Below are 22,571 nucleotides of genomic sequence, written 5' to 3' on the forward strand. Positions count from 1 at the left end.
TTGTTTTATGGCTAAAACTGTGGCCGCATGCGGCAAAATGTCCAAATTTTGATCGGCAATGAACAGCTATGATCTACACTGGTCCCTACAGTAAGTTACACAATAACATCCTGTCTGCGCTCATGTGACCAAGTGACGTCATCACGCATGCATTGACGCAACGTTGCCTTGTATTCTTCTATGGAAGTCTATGGAAGTGCCTTTGGGCAGTTAGCTGGGGCTCTGGCGCCACCTTGTGGGCAGTCGATGTGTTAATGAACTGGTGGTTGTGGCCACATACAAAAAGTGATATTCAACTGGTGGCCCGCAGGCCAAATCCGGCCCCTTTCGGAGCCTTCTTGTGGCCCCTGGAACACATTCCATATTCCAATGTCAAAATAAATGTACTAGTAAAAGTACAAGTATCAAAAGGTATTAAAGCAGGGGTCTTCAACAGTGTGTCCGGGACCCCTAGGGGGTCTTTAGAGTTACTACAGGGGGGGCGCCAAATCCTTGTGTGATTGGATAATTCTTTTAAATTAACAACTTGAACACTTGCATGCTTATTCCGAGGAGAACTTTAGCCGAAAATAGACGATTGTAGAATCGGCTATTCTCGGCAAATAGGTTTGGTGTAGAGGTAAAAAAGACATAGTACATAGTGAAAGGTCGAGTTTACTAAGTATCAATGATTTAAGTGGTTAAATGTCTGAAAATAGACATTAACATGAATCCAACATAGACTGATGACAGTGCTGTCAAACAAGTCTATGAATCTGTTATATGAAAAAGATGAAAATCTGCATCACACATTTATACAATATGTAGAGGGGGTCCCTGCTTCATCTCTCTCAGCTAAGGGGTCCTTGGCCTGAAAACGTTGAAGACCCCTGACATTTGTATGGTACAAAGAAACAAAACAGGAAGTAGTTCAGCATGTGTAGCTATTTCTGGGTTTTGAGTGGCTGCTGTGTCCTTCTCTATCTCATACAGCCACTTGTAGGTTTTACACAGTATGATTCACTCGTCCTCAATATTGTCCTGGGCTGAATGATGGTCTGTCTCACAGAACTAGCCCTTACCCGTTCAAAGATATGAGCTCCAAAATGATGTGCAGTGTGTGGGTTATGGGATGTGCACTGTGCACACAGTATATGAGGGATGGAAAGTAACTTTAACTGGTGCTTGCATGATGTAGCAGCATCAATGTAAGAAACCCGTTTCGTTTAATGGCTACAGAGATACTGTTCCACCCCCCCCCCCCCCCAGCCCGCCCGCCCACCCGCCTGCACACACACCTGCCTGCCTGCACACACACCCCCCTCCCCCCCCCCCCCCCCGTGTGTGTGTGTGTGTGTGTGTGTGTGTGTGTATGTGGGTTTGTGTGTGATTGTGCATGGCCTGAACAACAGCGCCCCTCCCTTAACATGTGTGGTCACAAAAGGTACTGTAGGCTAAATAGATATAGATACACCATAAAAATGCTAATATACAGCATACGATTTGTGAAAGTGACAAACGGGCTTCACAGTTATGTCAGGTGTGTTCATATGCTGATGGTGATGCGATTTCAGATCAATTGCTCCAGCCACCGAGGAGAAACGCTGTGACAGACAGACAGACACTCACTCACTCACTCACTCACTCACTCACTCAGACATTCACAAAATTATAGTATAGATAGTGCTCTTATCAACCGGATGCTCAAAAAAGAAAAAGAAAGAAATATATCATTATAATCATTCGAACAAACACTTTCGAGCCTGCCTCAATATATTCTTCTTCTCACAAAGACACTACCATGCCAGGGACCTGTGGACAGAACACACTGAAATATACTTCCAAATCAATTCATTATATCTATCCATCCATCCATCCATTATAAAGGACTGCCACAGAAATTATCCTATCAAACATTAAAAGGCACAAATGCATGTATGAAGCAGGTCATATTAAGTTACCATAATGGACATAATATGTCCATTGTTGTCAGTGGTGTGTTTTCAATGGATGAAATGGAGTTTTCAAAACATTCTGCACGTCATACTCATAGACTGTAGAAAATATGAACAGTGGGAAGTGATGATGTCACCGTTGGTTTCTATCAGATCGAAAATGAAGCTTTTTTTGCCCTTGTATGGGCGTCCGCCATTATTGTATTAATGGTACCCAAGGAAGGCTATTGGCTGCCAACGGTCCCGTGCAACCGCAGGGATACTTAGGAGCTTGCTGATAATAAAGCAGATGAAGAAGAAGGAGGGCGGGACCTACGGTCTATGGGTGTAGATTAGAATGGAGGAGAATGATCAGCTTTAACATCAATTATAAAATAAATGGGACCGGTAGGTTCCGTACGGAACCATTGTTTACTTAGATATGGAAGGATGACCTCCCACTTGGGTAATGACGCCCCCTGGCGATCATTCAGAGAAACTACTTCAGCTCCCGTACTAACGTAGGTAGGAAGGGCCTGTCACTCAAACCGGAGTGACCCGCCTCCAGGCTATATAAGCCCCCGGAGGCGGAAGTAACATCCTCTTAATACCACTCTCTGCCACATTCAGTGAAACAGAGGGGCATTACGTGGGAGGTCATCCTCCCACGTAATTGTCTGTCCTGACCAGGACGTGACAATGCAAAATCCAAGGCTCGAAATGCTTGAGCGCCAGGAGTATAGCCATCAACTCCAAATAGTTGATGTGACGACCCCTCATCTCCAGAGGCCAAAGCCCCTGCGCTGTGCGCCCCTCGAAAGTGGCTCCCCATCCACTGAGACTGGCGTCTGTCGTGATCGACTTGCGGGAAACCACCTCGCCAATCGAGACTCCGCTGGTGAGGAACCCCTCCACCAGCCACGGAGACAGGGCGATCGCGCAGGAAGGGGAAACCGTAACCTTCTTGTACTTCAAGGAGGGCGGGATCCCGAGGGATAACATCCATCTTTGAAAAGGTCTCATATGAAACCTGCCCAAACGCAACAGATGTACTGCGGAAGCCATCATTCCCGTCAGTACCATGCAACTCCTGTAAGTGACCTCCTGGCCCACTTGAAAGGAGTCGAGACATTCCCGAAACCTGTCCACCCTCTCCTCTGAGAGACGGGCCGACATGTCGGATGAGTCCAGAAGGACCCCAATGAATGTAAGACGACTTGCTGGAGTCAGCATGCTCTTGCCGTGGTTGACTATGAAACCTAAGGCCTTCAGGTGAGCCAAAACCACTTGTGTGTGACGCGCCACTTCGTGGGCGGAGCTCGCTGAAATCATCCAATCGTCGATGTACGTCGCCAACCTGACGCCCTGCTGTCTCAGCGGGGCGATGGCTGCTTCGGTCACTTTCACGAAAACCCTCGGGCTCAGTGACAGACCGAAAGGGAGTACTGTATACTCGTACAGGCGACCCTCGAAGGCGAACCGTAGGAATTTCCTGTGTGGGGGATAAATCTGGACGTGCTGATAAGCATCCTTCAGATCCACTGAACAGTGGAAATCCCCTTGCCTGACCGACCGTAACATGGTGGGTACAGTTAGCATCCTGAAAACGTATTTCTTCAGGTACACGTTTAGTGCCTTTAGGTCCAGGATGGGACGTAGCCCCCCCCCCTTTTTGGGCACCAGGAAATAACGGCTCCAAAATCCCATGCGGGATTGGGTCCTGTCCAGCTCCACTATAGCACCCTTGCTTAGCAATGAGCTGATCTCTTCTCTCAAAAGACTTGCTTTTAAACCACGCGCCCTGGTATGAATAACCCTGCTCGAAAGCGGGGGTATGTCTGCGAACTGTAACCTGTAACCCCTGGTTATCGTTCGAAATACCCAATGGCTCGGGTTGCATAACTTCCACTGGCGCGCGCAGCGTGCTAGCGTGTTTTGAGCGAGAGAAACCCCACCACTGTGCTTCCGTGACGGCGGAGCTTTTTGGCGGCCGGACCGGAAGTGGGGAACCTGCGTATCCGTATCCGGAACGACCGGATGCGGAGCGCAAGGGTTCAATAGGCCGCATGGCGGAAACACCTTCTGGTTGTACCGCTTGACTAGCGGAGCTATTTTGCGGCGGGACCGGAAGTGGGGAACCTGCGTATCCGTATCCGGAACACCCGGATGCGGAGCGCAGGGGTTCAATAGGCCGCAAGGCGGGAACACCTTCTGATTGTACCGCTTGACTAGCGGAGCTTTTTTGCGGCCGGACCGGAAGCGGGGAGCTAGCGAATCCGTATCCGGTGAAACCGGAAGCGTTCGGTTTTCGCTCGATAGAGCGACAGGAAGAGCAAAGCGATTCGACTGATAAACAGACTCGCCCACAACTAAAGCATTCTCCCCTGACAGGAGAGGAACTTTTACGTTTAATACCTGCTCTAAGGCCTTTATGCTTGTCCCTTGACCCGGGCTCATAGTAGGCCGACAGAATTTCTGACTCAAGGTTAAATTCATAGCATCGCTCACGCGAGGGAAAATCCACTCGCGCGCATGAGGAACCATATAATTGTTTGACGTTAACATTACTGGTTGCTGATAAAACCTGTGACTGATTAAAGAGTCCTGACGGGACTCCATCATTCTTACAGGAGGCATGCATAAAGGAGTCATATTGTCGACGCGAGGGATATCCCACTCGCGCGCTTGAGGAACCACATAATTGTTTGACATTAACATTACTGGTTGCCGATAAAACCTGTGATTGATTATCGAGTCCTGACAGGACTTCATCATTACTACAGGAGGCATGCACGATGGGGTCGTCTGTGCTAGTGCGAGAGAGTTGGACAGAGACAGACTTTGCTCTTTCAACATATTTATTGTCGACACAGGAGGCATCAAATTCCACATTTTCATTTCCCCGACACGGGGTACAGAAAAACGCCCTCGTTTGGGGGGAGGGGGACCGAGAGACACCTCGGACCCCCGCCCCAGCACAATCCCCCTCTTCCGAGTGTCATTTGCGCTGTCCCCTACCGCGGCCACCGCGGTAGGAAGACTGCTGCCTGCCATCCTTGGACGGGCGGCGCGGCTGAGCGCGCTCGGGAACCACAACCTTGCTGCGGGGCCTGTCAGGCGCCCTGGCTGCAGAGGCTCCCCTGGAGGAAGACGAGTGCTTCTTAAAAGAAGCAGAGCGGCCCCTTTCCTTGACGCGGGAGGAGCGGGACGCCCTCCTAGCTTGCTGCGGTTCTTCCTGTGGCACTGTGGTGGACTCGACGATGTCCTTAGCCGCCTTGAAGAAGGTAACTCTACCCTGCAGCAGCTCCAAGCCCCCACCCATGAGGGTGGTGGGACTGTTCTCCATGTTAATGAGAGACTTGTACATCTCCCCGCGAGGACCTAGAGGCTTCTCGCCCACGTCCCTCTTAGGCTCGAGGTCGACATAGTCGAGCCAGCGGGCTCTCTCAGACTGGAGGTTGTAGTCCATGGACCTGCCCATCCACTTAACCGCATGCCAATTGACCTTCAGCATGATGTCAAATAAAGTGTTCAGTTCAGCTGTGTGCTCCCCCGTGGGCAGACCTTTGACCAGGTCCTTGGTGGAAGCGAGCAAGAGCTGGATTAGATTCAGGTCCTTAGCGGCCAGAGCAGCGGACCGGTAGGCGTTACGAGCCCTGTCCGACTGCAGCTTGTCCTCCAGGACAGTGAACCCCGGCGGGTTGGTGCCGACGGGGCCGACAAACGGCCCGTTTTTAGCCGTGCCTACATCCTTGTACTGGGGTCTGACGGAACCCAGAAAAGATTGTGCCAACAGGTGGTCCAGGTTAGGGCAGGTGGACATGCCTGCCTCCGCACCGCCCACCAAATCCAACACAGAAAAAGGCAGCTTCCTGGGGTCTTTGTGTGTCTTCCATGAGGAATGGAGGGCCTTGGTGAAACCTTTCACCAGCGGCAGCCTGGAGAGGACATACGGGGCGGGAACCGAAGGCTCCTGCCCGGGCATTTCGTCATCATCCTCGGCCTCTTCAGAGGGGAGAGGAGGTGGCAACTCCTCTCCAACTCTGGCAAGAGCTCTCATGTAGACCGTGAGATGATCCAGCATTTCTGCTGCAGAATCGACGTCCTCTGCTCCCGCTTCACCCGCTTGACTGGCGGGTGGAGGGGCAGTGGTGCCTGAGGAGGACTGGGAGCTCCCTGCGGCGTCCAGTTGACATGCTGGAGCCGCAGGGGCATTACCTTTCACTGTGACCGTGAGTCGAGAACCATCGTCCTCGACGGAGTCCTCCTCCTCCTCGGCCGTGTATCCAGAGTATTCAGAACCAGAACCCTCGCTCTGACAGGAGCTCAGGTCCGACTCTCGCCTGAAAGTCTGGACTGTTTTGGTGATGCTCACGTCGAGGGGAACGTCCCCGACGGTCACATCCGAGCGTTTCTTTTTGGGCACCGCGCCCGAAGGGGAAAAGGCTACCGGAGGGATGTTAGCCTTCTTGGTCGCCTTCTTAGCGGCGACTTCACCAGACCCACCAGCTCCAGTGACAGTGGAGCTAGCTGCGGTCGGTTGCGCGGCAGGCGGTGTCTCATGTAGCACGGCGCCATCTTGACTTGGAATGGCGCGCTGTTTGCCAAACGGATCTCCGGAAGGCAGCGCCGCACCTTGACCAACGGTGCGGGCCGCCTGGGGAAGGAAAGACTGGGCTGTGGGGTTGAGAGCAGTGGACCCACCTGGTGGAGCGCAGGCCCCAAGGCCTGCCCTGGCTAGGTAGAACCGGTGTACCAGTACATCGTGGTCGTAGGCCACGCAGAAGTCACAGAAAGGTCCTGCTCTCCCCTGAGGACTCAGTGCAGAGAAGGCGTGTGCAACGCCCATGCAGCCGACACAGAGAGGGTGAAGATCCTGTCCGTCGATGAGTCCTGGACAGCCTGGACATTGCCTCGGCAGGAAGGCCAGAGGATCCATGGCGAAGCACTGTAGATAGAGTTAACCAGAAGCAGACGAGCTAACAAGCTAACGGCTAATGCTATGCCACGCTTGCTTCGGCGGAGGCCTGAACAAGCAGTAATAATCCTTTGTTATAGAAGGAAATAACCGTCGTTTTAGGACGGGACAAGAATAAGTATTCTTAAGTACGGGTTAATTCAACACTCGCCGGTGGGCGACTCCAATGCCACCGCTTTAGGCTAATGCGCGAAGAATAATAATACAAAGGCTGAGTTTCAACTTATCTGAATGTGATATCGCAGAGAGTGAAAAGAGGATGTTACTTCCGCCTCCGGGGGCTTATATAGCCTGGAGGCGGGTCACTCCGGTTTGAGTGACAGGCCCTTCCTACCTACGTTAGTACGGGAGCTGAAGTAGTTTCTCTGAATGATCGCCAGGGGGCGTCATTACCCAAGTGGGAGGTCATCCTGGAATATTGACAGTAAACATATTTTCACAAAGCGCATATCATGGTGATTGAAACAGGACTTTAAAATAGCGACAGGAACCATAAAGAAAATCAAATGTAAAGTTCAGGAAAAATTTATGGGGTCCAATAGATAACTTATTCCTTTTGGTACCAGCCGGGGGCGAAACTAGCGGCCAATCGTAGGAACACTTCGTTTGTTTCATGTTAAATCTGGAGAACTGCTCCCCTTGTCATACTACGTATATAGTGTAACACGGTAGACACTGATTGTTGTGTCCACAAACGGTCTTGTGGCCCCTGACTTCAAGTCATTTTACAATTGTGGCCTCCTGCCTTATCTAGCTGAATACCCCTTGTATAGGGGTTCGAATCCACCACGGTGCATCCGGCTATATCGGTCGTTTACACGAAGATTACGAACACAATTGCCCAGTGTTCAGGGGAGGGGAGGGTGACATTTGTCACTGCACATATACATACTCCTACATGTAGGCTGGGGCCAGCACCTGACGGCAGGGAGTGTTGGCCGGGAGGAGTAGGATGAAGGCATCCTTGTGTCAGTGGGACAAGATGAACATGGTATAAACGCTCTTGTGATAATATGGAACCTAGACAAGCGAGATAGTGGAAATCTCTATACACCAGGATATTCCCTGCAACAAACCTCCCTGTGGGGGCTCCACACTGGTAGGTGAACCAGTAGGGTACAACAGCAGTGGGAGGAATTTGGTCGGCCTAACTAAATTGTGGAGAAAAAGTTGTATAAAATAAAATAAAGAACTGCTGTCTCTGAGTAGGGAGAACACCTCCAACCATTGCAGTTGTACTAGTTAAATTGTATTAACATACTGTACAGATTGGTTAAAATAAAATGTATTTGTTAAAATAAGTTCCGGATTGCAGCTTTAACAGTACTTTCACAGTACTGTGAATATTACAAATATCCTAATTACTACAGTACAATTAACACGGCTACTAGATCTGATATATTCTGTGATGCTTGATGAATGTGGACACGGTTGCAGGGTAGGGGTCCAAGTAGGAAATTGCTAAAAAGCCCACAGATTTGCTATGGTTTAGATATTTAGTTGTGGAACACATTTTGTGGGGTCCAGTGCGACGCGTTGTCACCGGGCCCAGAACCCCATGCTGCTATCTTGAACATGGGCCACATTTTCCTTCCAGCGAGCAGCTATGTGTTTTCAGAAACGGCCTCTCCTGACCTGTGTGTTTACAGCTGAGGTTAAAACCCCACCAAGCCCCCCCCCCCTCCTCCCGGACCACCCAATATGTTTAAGGGGGCTCCAAAGGCCCAACACATACACGTACAGTCAGCGTGATAAGTTCAGTAGATGACAGATTAACGCACATAGCTTCAAAGAGATGGCATCTGTGCTGTCACATATCAGGCTTCTGGAGTTGGAGTAAAGGCTCCATAAGAACGAAGGATCTACGTATAGTCTACATGTGTGTGGTGTCTGTGTGAGAGATTCTAGCGAGAAATTGAAAGAGAGAGAGAGAGAGAGAGAGAGAAAAAGGCAGAGAGAGAGCGATCTGTATTAGTATGCATGTGTGTGTGTGCTCTGAGATGGGAGGTGTGCGTGCACATGTATGCAAAATGCGTAGCACTTTGAAAGATATGATCAGAACCAGATGTAAACAGCCTCGGTGTGTTTGTTTCTTGGCCTAATTGGCTGCATCTGTCAACAGGGTTGAATCACTACTGAGAACCACTAACGTCTGTTAAAATGAAACAGAGTCTTGTTAAAGTTTCAATTATCCGCAGTGGTCTTGCGTGCTTGTTTCGTTTGCTGGATCTTTATTGGTCACGTCCTTGTGTGTCTTCCAATGATGTAAACAGAGATAAGGGCATCAAGCTTGGGCAAATTACCTGCCCACCACCTTGGAGACTTATGTGGTTTGAAGCCTCTGTGGTGCATCTGGCCGTTCCGGTGGGAAGCCTAGGGCAGGGGTCTTCAACGTTTTTCAGGCCAAGGACCCCTTAGTTGAGAGAGAGATGAAGCAGGGACCTCCCACAACCTGTTGATAGATTCCATATAAGGTAGTTTCATCGTTTGACAGCACAACAATCATCAGTTTATTTTGGATTCATGTCAATGTGTGTTTTCAGATATTTAACCACTTGAAAGTTCAAAACTTTCAATCCCTATCTGATCGACTCAGACCTGGATTTTGGGTGGTTCCAAACCTAAAATCAAAACCCAGGATTGTTATCACTCTGATATCCGATTAGATCAGGGTGGAAATCAAATCCAAGCTATTAAAAAAAAAAGAAAAATCTGGATTACCTTGATCCCACTAGAGAGCTTGATTTGCACTTGATTACCAAAGCAAAACACACTTTAAATTTTTTAACATTGTTTCAATATGAATAAGGTGATAACATTTCTAAATTGAAATACTACATCATTTGTAGCCTTTATGGTTGATACCTTTTTGTTAGTTTTTTTTTTATTCCTGGTCAAATTCTTCTGAATTGTCTGATCCTGGATCACAAAATAACAGGATTTCAAAATCTGATCCGATCAGATAGTGATTAAAGGTTTTACAATTTTTAAATAACTTTTAAATTGAATTGAATATGTAGGACTGCCATTTAGTCTTTGCATTGGTTCTGCAATGCAGTTATTTATTCCAAATCAAGTTTTTCCAACAAGTTTTATCACCTACATTGAATTTAGATAGACATACTGTACAGTCTCAGAAGTAAGAGATCCATGATCATGTGGCTATTTGAGTTTCCTTCCGCATGCATTATGTCCTCCCAGTGAAACTCCTCATTCAGGTGAACAGAAGCAGCATTGACGTCACGCATATCAGAGGTGATTGTCTGTGCTTTCCCTAGAACCAACTGTACCAGCAGTAACAAAGGACTAGAATACACATAATTACGTAAATTGGAAGACAAGGAGAAAAAAAAAGAAAAAAGTGAGTGTGTGCGTGCCAGACCGGGTAGATGTGCTCTACAGTACGTATGTATGTTTGCAGAACTTGAAGCACAACAATTGCAACTTCATCGCAACGCTATATGAGTGAATGAAGCTCTTTTTTTTTGGGGGGGGGGGGCCTAAAGGAGTAACTAAACTGTAACATTGTGAGGATTTTGGCCGTTGGTGTAATGGATCCGTTGGGTGGAAGTGTGGAGTCAAAGGGAGAAAAGAGAGGGGAGAACAGAGGAGGTTGAAAAGGTGAAAAGAGGGAGACGTCAGTCAGTGTGTATTGTGTTCAGCGTGTCTGGCTCCGAGACTAGACGCCAGGTCAGTCTACACACACACACTCTCTCGTATACACACTCGTATACATACTTAAATGCATGCTCGCACATGCACGTTGACTGGGCATTGATGTCTTTGGTAGCAGTAATCCTACACCTGCAGTGGAGGGTCTGTGTCTCTGTGAGCTGGCATGAAAAGCTTGGCCAAGCTCAGAAAGGGAGGTGGAGTAGACTGTGTGTGTGTGTGTGTGTGTGTGTGTGTGTGTGTGTGTGTGTGTGTGTGTGTGTGTGTGTGTGTGTGTGTGTGTGTGTGTGTGTGTGTGTGTGTGTGTGTGTGTGTGTGTTGGTGGGAGGTATTGTTTGGGGGTGCGAGTGGCGAGACATGTGGAACTATAAGAACATATCCCTTGCCCTCAATGATACGCTGCAGTGCCTGCGCACAATTTTGTGAAGCGTGAAACTTCACCTGAACGTGTTACCAAATGTGATGTCTTAATTGTTGTACAAATGTGTCAGTGATAATGCATGGTCCTGCATTTCTTGGTCAGGCTATGATGCTATTTAATTAATACCAGTATATAAAACAAAGTATGAGAAAGGAAGAGGACATAATGTCAGAAGGAAGGAAGGAAGGAAGGAAGGACACTCAAGCGACACGATTCTTCAGAGTATATGCGACCTTTGGTCGCAATAATAGAGAGCAGACAGCCCCGCCCCCAGCCATTCACTTCAATGCAAGTGCTCAGTGGCGTTTTGAAGCACGCGGAAGTAGCTAATCCAGGTGCATTCTGGGGGAAATTGGCCACTACCTAGTGGCCAAAATGTTTGACGTCGAGACGTAATGACGTCACGAACGACGTCGACGTCCATTGAACCCTATTGTAGACCCCAGCGGCGCGCTCTTATGCTCGTGCATGTATGTTTCACCCCGCCTGAAATTCCAGCTTTGGCCAGTAGGGCGGCCGCTTCAATGTTTACAAGCCGTTCTGGGGGCTTGTTGGCAACAGCCTTGGCAAGCTGCCGGTTACTAAGCTAGCATTGGACAAAAGCTTTTAGGGGAGGGGCATAGCTACTGGCTAATTGTTTCAAGGTAGCTCCTTTCGGAACCTCTCCCTCCTCTAGGCCTATATTTATCTATTTTAGGTTCATGGAAATTACATGCCCAAATGAGATTTTTCCGGCGATAGTTCGCCACGCCACAATTCTTACCTTTACCAATCATTGTATCCAAAAAGTAAAGGTCACATAACCTTCTCTCAGATGTCTACTTTTTCAGCGGTGGAGAAAATCGAAGCGATGTGTTGAAACAATACTTTTAAATCGCTTGTTTTGTCAGCCAGTTCCATTATTTTCCCAATTAAATTTTACGGAAGCAGTAATGTGCGTGCGTGACTGGCCATTAATCTGTTTCAAATGTTTCGCCACCAAGCGGTGGGGCAAGAAACTGGCCACAGGCTGACTAAGCACTCTACACTAGATACAACATCAATTATCAGTTGCCCTAAGGTTTATGCATTTACATTGTTCCTGTAGGTCCTGGACCACTATGAGAGGGAAGGTTTCAGCTTCCTGTCCAATGTGTTTAACTCCTCGCACTCCTTCCTGGAGGACCTGACGGGGCTCACGTTGTTGCACCAGGAGACGCAGGCTGCAGAGGTAAGACACGCAAAGATACATGCCTCAAAGTTAACCTGTACACCCACCACACATTAACAATGAAAACCGAGGTAAGACACGCAAAGATACATGCCTCAAAGTTTACCTGCACACCCACCACACATTCACAATGAAAACAGAGGTAACTAAGACACGCACAGATACATGCCTCAAAGTTTAGCTGCACACCCACCACACATTCACAATGAAAACCGATGTAAGACATGCAAAGATGGATGCCTCAAGGGTTAGCTGCCCACTAGGGCTGCAGCTTTTGATTATCTTTCTTTCGATTATTCTACGAATATTGTTTTGTTTAAATATTTGTGAAGCTTTCCAACTACTACAATGACATACATTAAATAGGGATTGATTATTAATTGACTATTTCATTCAATTGATTATCGATATATTTTTTATAATCGATTAAATAGATTAGTTTGATTAACTGCTGCACACCTGTGGTGCGAATACAGCAGAGTCGGACAACTTCTTTGTGTAGCAAAAGATTAAAATCAACTTTATTTCCTATACGTTTAACAATACTAAAATCAAGGGGAAAGGGGAGGTGGAACAATGTTGGCATCTGGTTCAACAAACTGATACAATCCTAATCAAATCTGAATGCAGGTGTGTCTGTCTACCTGATATGCACTTGCATGGGTTGTACCCAAAATCACTTATTCAATCACTTAACTAGGGATGACACCAGTGACAATGGTAAATGTCATGTTGTCTTAAAGTGACAGTGCTATAAATAAACATTGCATTTAGTCCATAAATACATTTCCTAAAACTATCTTCAACAAACTCCGGCCCGATGAACTATGGCATCAGTAGTTCATCCATCCTCTTCAATCCACTTCAAGATGGTGGAGTAGTTGAATAGGTCTTCTGATGAGCATCTTAGAAGATAGTCTGATAGAACATGCTCTTACATTATTGTCTCTTCCATGGAAAACTTCTTCTACTCGTCCCATTTTCCACATGTGACGTGGTAGTTTGTCTTCATGGATCAGTACTAGATCTCCAACCTTGAATAGAACTGGTTTTACTGTGTTCGTACAGTGTGCTGAACGCAGCTCCATCAGATATTCTGTTTTCCATCTGTTCCAAAAGTTGTTTACTAGTCTTCTTCGGTAATTCCATCTTCTTGTTAGTTGCTCTCCATCCACTTTTCTTGTCTCCGAAACATGAATGGGTCCTGAAGGCAACGTTGTTATTCTTTGTCCAATTAAGAAATGAGCAGGAGTGAGCGGTGATGGGTCTTGACTGTCTGTGTGCAGGTAAGTGAGTGGTCTTGAGTTGATCACTGCCTCTGCTTCTGTCAACACAGTTTGCATCTCTTCGTAGGTCAGATAGGCTCTCCCGAGCACTTTTCTGATACATGTCTTTGTAGATCTTACTAAGCGTTCCCAAAATCCGCCCCACCATGCAGCTCTTTCCACTATGTATTTCCATGTGATTTTCTTTCCTGAAAAGAATGTTTGCATTTCCTTTCCTTTCATCACGTTCCACATTTCCTTTAAGTCCTTTTCAGCTCTTTTAAAGGTTTTTGCATTATCTGAATAGATGGTACTGCACACTCCTCTTCTGGCAATAGATCGCCTGAATGACAGTAAGAATGAGTCTGTAGTCAAATCTGAAACAAGTTCCAAATGAACTGCTCTTGTAACTGCACATGTGAATAATGCTATATACACCTTTTGACTGTGCGGTTTGACATATAATGGTCCTGCAAAATCTATACCTACTACATCAAAGGGCTGTGTCTCTGTGATGCGGTCACGTGGTAAGGGTGCTGTATGTTGTTGTCCAGCCTTGACCTTGTACTTGCGACAGATAAAACAAGACTTGATTATCCTCTTGACTAGTTGTCTGCCACGTACAATCCAGTACCTTTCTCTGACTTGTGTCATTGTGTCCTGTAAACCTGAGTGCATTACCTCAGTATGGCATCTTTTGATGAGCAACTCAGCATACGTGTACTCAGCCGGTAGAATCCATGGGTGCTTTTGTCCATATTCCCAGTTGGTTCCTTGTAGCCGGCCTCTCACACGCATGAGGTTCTCTTCATCCAAGAAGGGTTTTAATGAAAGCAATTTCGAGTTTCTGTCCAATTCTTTTCCATTTCGTAGGGCTTTCATTTCCTTTGGGTACATTTTGTTTTGCGTCCATTTTATCCAATATTTCTCTGCAGAATTGATTTCTTCCGTGCTCAACTCTCCACTGCGCTTCTCTGATGCGCTCTGTGCGTTATGCACAAATCTCTGTACCCATGATGTAATTCTAAGCACTCTGGTTAGATTGCTGTATTTCTCAAGCAATAAAATGGGTTCAGTTGTTGAGTCATTTGTGTTTTCTGCAGAGATTTGGTATTGTGAGATACTCTCATCATCGTCATCAATAGTCTTTTCATCTGTCTGCGCACTGTCCACTTCACTCACCAGCTGCGGGTCCGCTCTGTCCGCTCCCAGCCAGGTCGGTCCACTCCACCATAGTGATTCAGCTTTCAGCGCGACTGCAGTGATTCCTCGTGTTCCTCTGTCTGCAGGATTTTCCTTCCCACTGCAGTGGTTCCAATGTTCAGGCAATGTCATGGTTTGTATTTCTGCTACTCGGTTTGCAACAAATGGTTTCCATTGTCTTGTTGCACTTTTGATCCAATGCACAGCGATCATAGAGTCCGTCCAATAGTGACATTGTAGGTTACTTAATTTCAGATTTTTGCTTACATAGCTGCCAAGTCTTGCACCAATTAAAGCTCCCAGTAACTCCAATCTAGGCAAAGATACTTTTTTCAATGGAGCTACCCTTGTTTTGGCAGATATTAGACTAGTAGTGCATTCCCCATCTGTACTGATGGTACGTAAATAGGCAGTAGCACAATATGCACCTTCACTAGCATCGCAAAATACATGAATTTCTTGGCTTTGCTGTGACTTATCACTTTGTTTTAACTTTAAATCATAACGTCGGTCTATGCACATTTTACTCACATCTGGTAATTCTGCGCACCACTGTTTCCAACGTGTGGCTAGATCTATAGGTAGATCTTCATCCCAATCCAGGCCTCTTTCCCACATTTCCTGAAATAGAATTTTCACTCTGATGATGAATGGGGAAAGGAATCCAATGGGATCGAATATTCTTGAGGTGGTTTGGAGTACTGATCTTTTAGTGGGTCTTTTGTCTTTCACATACTCCAGCAGATCTGTCATGTCGAACACGAAATCGTCAGTTCCAGGTCTCCAGACCAACCCTAAAACTTTCAATATTGAAGATGAGTTTAACTCCTCCGTGTCCTCCTTGGACCATTCCTCTTGTAGATCCGTGTCATTTGTTCTCCATTTACAGAGATCCATTCCAGCGCTCGCCATAATCTCTCTGGCTTTTACGCGCAGCTCTGAGGCCTCTTCTTTAGTTTCAGTTCCACTAATATAGTCATCCACGTACAGACATTCGTTTAGTGACTTGACCACTTCAGGATATTGTTCTTCATATTGTCTGAGGTGATGTCTAATAGTGGCTGCTAATAGAAATGGGCTTGATGATACTCCGAATGGCACTCTAGTCATTCTCAGTGTTGTCACTTTAATTTCATTTTTCATTATTGGTCTTTCTTGGGTCCACAGAAATCTTAGCACATCTCTATCTTTTTTAGCCAATGAAATTTGTAGAAATGCCTTTTTGATATCTGACATCATAGCAATTTGGTGTTGTCTGAATCTTATCAAAATGGCCAAAAGGTCAGGATTTAAATTTGGTCCTGCCAATAAGCATTCGTTCAATGAACAGCTGTCTTTCTCATGGGAAGATGCGTCAAATACAACTCTTAATTTGGTTGTCGTTTTCTCTTCCTTTAACACTGCGTGATGAGGCAAATAATAAATTGGACCATTTATCTCATCACTTTCTACTGGCTCTACAATGCTCTGTGCCATGTAGTCTTGAATAACCTCATTATATTTATCATACAGTGCTGGGTTATTTCTGAATCTTCTGATAAGTGAATCAAATCTATTTTTGGCTGTGACATAGTTGGATGCTATATTCACCTGTTCATTTTTGGAGCTGTGTGGAGCTCCCTATACGTGGCCGTGTGTGTGGGTCTGTCTGTCTGTCTGTCTGTTTGTCTGTTTGTCTGTCTGTCTGTCTCCGGGTATGTAGCCTGCAGTAACCTTTTCTGGCCACACATGTTAAGGGAGGGCGCTGTTGCACACACACACACACACACACACACACACACACACACACACACACACACACACACACACACACACACACACACACAGCTCCACTTCGAACAGAGGTTCGATTTTCCAAGGTAGGTTGACTTCATATCGGTCTCCAATGAACTTCACATTCTCTTCAAAGTGTTTCACAGCCATTTCTTCTTTCTCAGATTGCATTTCTTTCATGTGAATTCCAAGTGATTCGATCTCCCAGAAATTGCGTAATTGGTCTGAGAGTGCTTGCTCTTCTCCAATGCTGACATGCATCACATCAACGTCCACAACTTCAGTGATGATATTTAGCGTGGTGACTTCTCCTTGCACCAGCCATCCAAACACACTTTCAAGTGCGACTAGGCCTCCATTGAGTCTTTCCATTTTTCCAGTGACAATTTTCCAGTATTGGTCTCCGCCAATTAAGACTCCTAGTTCCATTGACTCCATCCCTATGATGGGTACATCAGCTATGGGCATCCTTTTAGCTTCCAAGTCCTTTCTTATTTTCTCATTTGGGGCTTTAATCATAGATGAGCTCAATTTGGGTGTTTCCAATAATTGCACATCAATACTTTGATTATTTTTAATATTTCTCAAACGAGCTTTCACTTTTCTGCAGGTAATTCTTTGTGGTGTTTTAGAACCAAATACATAAACATTTAATGTTTCTTTACCCATCACCGGCAGGTTAAGTGCTCGGGAAATATCTTCTCTAATAAAACTGCGAGTGCTACCCCCATCCAATAGGCACCTTGCTACTTGGCTATGTGATGGTGAATCTATCCAAATCGTAGCCGTCTGCAGTAATACTGTACTATGTTCAGAGTTGCTTGGTGAACTTGCTACAACTGCATCTGAGGGAATATTGCTCTCAGCACGTCTGTCGCTGCCGTGATTAACATCGGAGCGTCTATTTGCATTAGAAGATTGATTGGCTGTATGATAGCAAATGGTTTTGTGATGTCTGCGCCCGCACTCTTCACAGGTAACGTTGTGCGCTCTGCAATTACGTGCAATATGTCTGCTACCCAGACACACAAAACATCGGCCTTGTTTCTTCAGTTTCTCTCTCCTCAGTTCAACAGTTAGCTCTATACAGTTCTTAGATCTATGATCAGTTCCATTACAGAATACGCACCTTGGGTCATCTCCATGGCTCGCAGCATGAAATGCAGCGGTGGATGATGCGCCGCTGTAGGTTTTCCTTTTTTCTGGTCTTTTCTCCCAGGAGCGCTCCCTGTTTGGTTCTCTCTCTGGGGTGTCATGGGTCTTTTGCACAAGATTGGCCGTTCTTTCACGGCTCTCCACTTCTTTTTGCACAAAGGACATCAGGCTTTTTACACTGCACGTAGTGTCCGTTTCTTCACCCTCGTCTTCATCACGGCCAGTTTGACGCGTGAACGCTAGGGCTATTTCCTCCGGTATCATTTTCATTAAGATTGGGCATAACAGATTTCCATAAGTATTGGATACAACTCCCATTGAGTCTAGGCTTCTTACTTGTATCTCAATGTCATCATATAGTTTGCGTAATGCAATTACATCTGTGGCCCTTTTTACTGGAGTTAGATTTAACAATTTATTCATGTGGGCATTGATTATTAAATCTTTGCGCCCAAAGCGACTGGCAAGCATTTTAATGGCATTGTCATAATTTTGGTCTGATAAAGCCAATCCCGCGACCACATTAGCAGCCGTGCCACTTAAGAATGACTTCAAATATGTGAATTTATCAGACTTACTCAGACTTGTGTTCTTATCAATTGCAGTTTCGAATTGACTCCAAAAGCTTTGCCATTTACTCACATCTCCAGTAAACTTCTCCATGATCAGTTTAGGCAACTTCACAGACTGTTGTCTTCTCATTGTGTTCTCTGAGGCCGCATTAGATGCGTTATCTCCGGCCTCCGCACTCCTCCTCAGAATGCGTCTTATCCTCGTTTTTCTTTCGCAGATTGAATCCAGATATTCCAATGCCGTATTCACTTCATCCTCCAAATGATCCATCTCCGTTTCAGCTTCAATTTCCCTATCAAAGTCTATTAGAGTTTGTTCTCTTGCCAACAAGAGTTCCAAATACTCCTCCAATACATCTCCATCGGGCCGTTCCTTTGCGATCTCCTGATCGATCTTCGTTGTCAACCTTGTAGTTGAACTTCTCACGGCTCCCCTTTGTCTTTTGCTTCTTTGTAGGTCCGTCGCCATCGTTTCTGTTGTCTGCGTATTCGCGTCTTCTTCAAGCACAACAATATCTTCTTCAAGCATAGATCTTGTAGATCAATTCCTTTGTGGATTTCTCCCTCCCGGGTTTCGGCACCAGAACTTGTGGTGCGAATACAGCAGAGTCGGACAACTTCTTTGTGTAGCAAAAGATTAAAATCAACTTTATTTCCTATACGTTTAACAATACTAAAATCAAGGGGAAAGGGGAGGTGGAACAATGTTGGCATCTGGTTCAACAAACTGATACAATCCTAATCAAATCTGAATGCAGGTGTGTCTGTCTACCTGATATGCACTTGCATGGGTTGTACCCAAAATCACTTATTCAATCACTTAACTAGGGATGACACCAGTGACAATGGTAAATGTCATGTTGTCTTAAAGTGACAGTGCTATAAATAAACATTGCATTTAGTCCATAAATACATTTCCTAAAACTATCTTCAACAACACCCACCACACAATGCAAAAAGACAACAGTCTGAAAGTGATAAAAGTTGCCTCATTTGGACAACGAATCTTTGAAAAAAACGATATATTTCCTGCTTCAACCTGGATGCATCACATGTTTCATTGTCTGCATCAATGCGATGTTACGATGTCTTTCTCTGCAGGACAGAAACAACATTCAGAGCTCACATAAAAACTAAAATCACTCAAGCCAATTCAGATTTTTCAAACTGTTCCATTTAGCTGAAATGACTATAATATGTTTCCTTTGCACGTGTTCAAAAGTGCAGGTTGGCTTTATATATTTATTGTGGCTCTTTTTCCAAAAAACGTCTGAATGTTTTCAGAGATCTATGCTGTATTTTATTTTTTTGGGGGCTCCAAGCAGCGATGTTTTCCACAGCCCTACCTTCCCAAATGACTCTGTTGCCTTGGAAACATAAAAGTTGGTGTCTTTGGAACAACTACTGGCCCATAGTTCCAGCAAACATCCTGGATAGTTTATGATGGAATATGGGTGGTTTTCCTCAAGTCTCCCTCCTGACATGAGCGAGAGTGAATGAGTGAGGGAGAGAGAGATCTGTGTGTGTGTGTGTGTGTGTGTGTGTGTGTGTGTGTGTGTGTGTGTGTGTGTGTGTGTGTGTGTGTGTGTGTGTGTGTGTGTGTGTGTGTGTGTGTGTGTGTGTGTGTGTGTGTGTGTGTGTACACTCGCACGTGCGCGTGTGTGTGCGACGTGCGGACGTGCACATAATGTGTTGGGGGGGTCGCGTCTGGTCCTGTTGAGCTGTGGGAAAATCCCACGTACTTTCTCCCCCAACTCCCACTCAAAGCAGAGAAGGCACACAGATGGGAGGAAGAAGGGAGGACGATGGAGGAGGAGAGGGGAGGGGGGGGGGGGGGGGGAGAGACAGGAGAGTTGGAAAGAAAAAGAAAGATGGCGTTGGGAGAGGAAAAAGGGGAGTAAAAGACTTGAGGGAGGGGGAAAGGGTTTGGAGGAATAGAAAGACGTGAAGTGGGAATAGTTTGATCTCCCTCTGCCTCTCTTTTGCTTTCTCTGTCATCCCTCTCTCTCTCTCTCTCTCTCTCTCTCTCTCTCTTTGTTTGTGTTCCTTCTCAAGCGTTTTTCCACTTTACATGTTGTTGGCTCTCCTTCTCTCGTTGCCTCCTATATCTTCTCTCTCCCTCTCTCACTGTCCTGCTTCATTCTGTCTCTTATATGGTCCATGGGAGCATGATGTCACCCATTGGTTTCTACAGACACGGTTTGAAGTCTCTAGTTCAGCAAAGAATCGGCGCCACTGTAACCGCAAACAGTGTGCTATTGGTGTGAATGTGAGCGAGGGGTGGGTCTTCACTCAGTAGAACCAATTACAAGCCCCGAAAGAATAACCTGCTTTATTTTTTATAATAAAATAATAACAATTGGACCAGAATAAGTCTTGAAACTAGTGATTGAAAATGTAAATGTCGCTTGTCTTTATGAAAAACCAAGTGTAAAGTCCGGTCAGATAACCATTAACTTCAATGGAATGACATTTATTTTGCAGCCAGAAGGAGGGGAATCAGCGCCAGCTGCTGGGCCATTAATGAGAACTACAGCATTTTCATTACTTCCGCATTGGCTACATTTTCAAGGTCGAATCCTTGCTGTCAACTCTCTTCGCTGTATCTTTTCCTTCTCCCTCCACACCCCCCCATTCCATAATTCACTCTCCATCTCTCTCCCCTTTCCCTTTAACTCCTCCCATCTCTCTCTCTCTCTCTCTCTCTCTCTCTGATGAAATGCATTGCAGCGTCTGGCACGAGTGCCCTGTTCCTCGACCAGAAGATGGAGAGATTGTTTTGATTGCTCAGCCCACCAGCGCCAGAAGTCTTAGCGCCTGTTCCCCGTACATAGATTAGCCACTCTACTCGGAGGGCTGCCATTCACTGCTTTTTTTCCTTCTCTTTCTTCTCCCCCTAATTCCAAGAAGGGACACAAGTTCTAGTCATGCTCTAGATTCATGAAAACATATCATTACTTATATCGTGTGGGGACCCACTAGACCCGCCTGTGATTCATTTTGCGTCCCGACCCGTAGGAATTAAGTTTTGGTCGGAATTTAGGCTAATTTTGGTCCCCCCCCAAAAAAAAGTAGATTCAAAAAGTATGATTTGTTTCATACAGCATGAAATATGAAAGTTGCTTACAGCTTACACGTCTTTGCTGGTTGAAGGCTTTGCTGGTGGTGCCTTTGAATTTAACAGAAAATACTCTGCTATTGGCTCTATGCTCAGCAGCCCTACTGGAAAGAAATTGCGGCTCTTCCCTACTTCCTTCATAGGTGTTACCAATGAAGGCTCTGTTCCATGCTTGTCAAACAGAGTCAGGGTACTGATATTGTGCATGTTGGCTCACTGGAAATACTCTCCTACACTGTCTCAAATTGGGTTCCACACTGTCTCAAATTGGGGTCCAGGGACCCTCATGGTTCCTTGCAGGAGTTCCGAATGGCCCCTTACAGGTGTGTAACTCTGATGCTGCGTTCATACCTGAAGCTATTTCTTTGTTTCTAGTCACTTCAATCGCTTCACTTTGGTCGCAAGGGTCAGCGTTAATAGTCCCAAAACCAAACACCCAAAACATTTCTGTGTCTCCAGACAACATCAACGCTGATTCGCTGTCAGGACGCGATGGGTGGAGTCAGTGGGCAGTAGCTGAAAGTGGCGATTTAAGGGATGGCTGTGGTTAAATGGCTGTGGTTAAATACATTAATAGCTGATATTGACTGGGGAATATGACCCATAGCGTGCTACAGTATGTGATTTAAATTAATGGTGCAACACTCTCCTCTCCCCTCAGTCCTGTACTGAATCTAGAGACCAATCGATAGACCGGTTAGTCCGATATATAGGCCATTGTAAGATTTGTTATGTACGAAATTGTACAAAATGTTGTGTACAAAAATCTAACTGAATCCATTATGAACCTCATATTTATGTATGTCTGCTTATGTGCGCGTGTGTGTGTGTGTGCATGTTGATGTTTGTGCGTGTGTCTGTCTCTCATAACCATGCTAAGCTATAATCTACGTCACCAGATAGCAGTAATATGTACTTTGGGTCTATTTTAAGTCTGTTTGTAACCCGAGAACCAGTTTTTATGTGGTCACTGCAAGGTTTTGGGGGAGTTCAACTTTGGTTAAAGTTTTGACTGGCTGAAAGTTCTTTTTCAGCACTGTTCTTTTTTTCTTTTTTTTGTCTTGCACATTATGAGCTTGTCTACATGTGTATGAATGTGTCTGTCTGGCTTTGTGTGTGTTTTAAGGGTGTGTGTATGTGTGACTGAAGGTTCTCATGCTACTGTCATTTTTGTGTACGCTCATCAGTATGAATGGCTTTCTTTGTGAGTTCAGACATCTTCAAACAAACGCAGAGAATAAAATGTGTTCTATGAATATGGCAGATGTAGTCCATATATTTGAAAACAAGC

The 22,571-nt window shown here is 45.7% G+C and overlaps 1 protein-coding gene across 1 annotated transcript in view; it reads left to right on the plus strand.

The window, feature by feature from the left end:
* The window catches only part of atg7 (ATG7 autophagy related 7 homolog), a 137,376-nt gene that overhangs the window by 70,320 nt on the left and 44,485 nt on the right, over positions 1 to 22,571 (plus strand). The window contains exon 18 of the mRNA XM_080727270.1: positions 12,072 to 12,194. Coding sequence (XP_080583396.1) covers positions 12,072 to 12,194 — 123 coding nt within the window. The remainder of the gene's footprint in view (positions 1 to 12,071; positions 12,195 to 22,571) is intronic.

The sequence above is a fragment of the Nannobrachium achirus genome (genome assembly GCF_963921795.1).
Source record: "Nannobrachium achirus genome assembly, chromosome: 6".
Taxonomy (NCBI): domain Eukaryota; kingdom Metazoa; phylum Chordata; class Actinopteri; order Myctophiformes; family Myctophidae; genus Nannobrachium; species Nannobrachium achirus.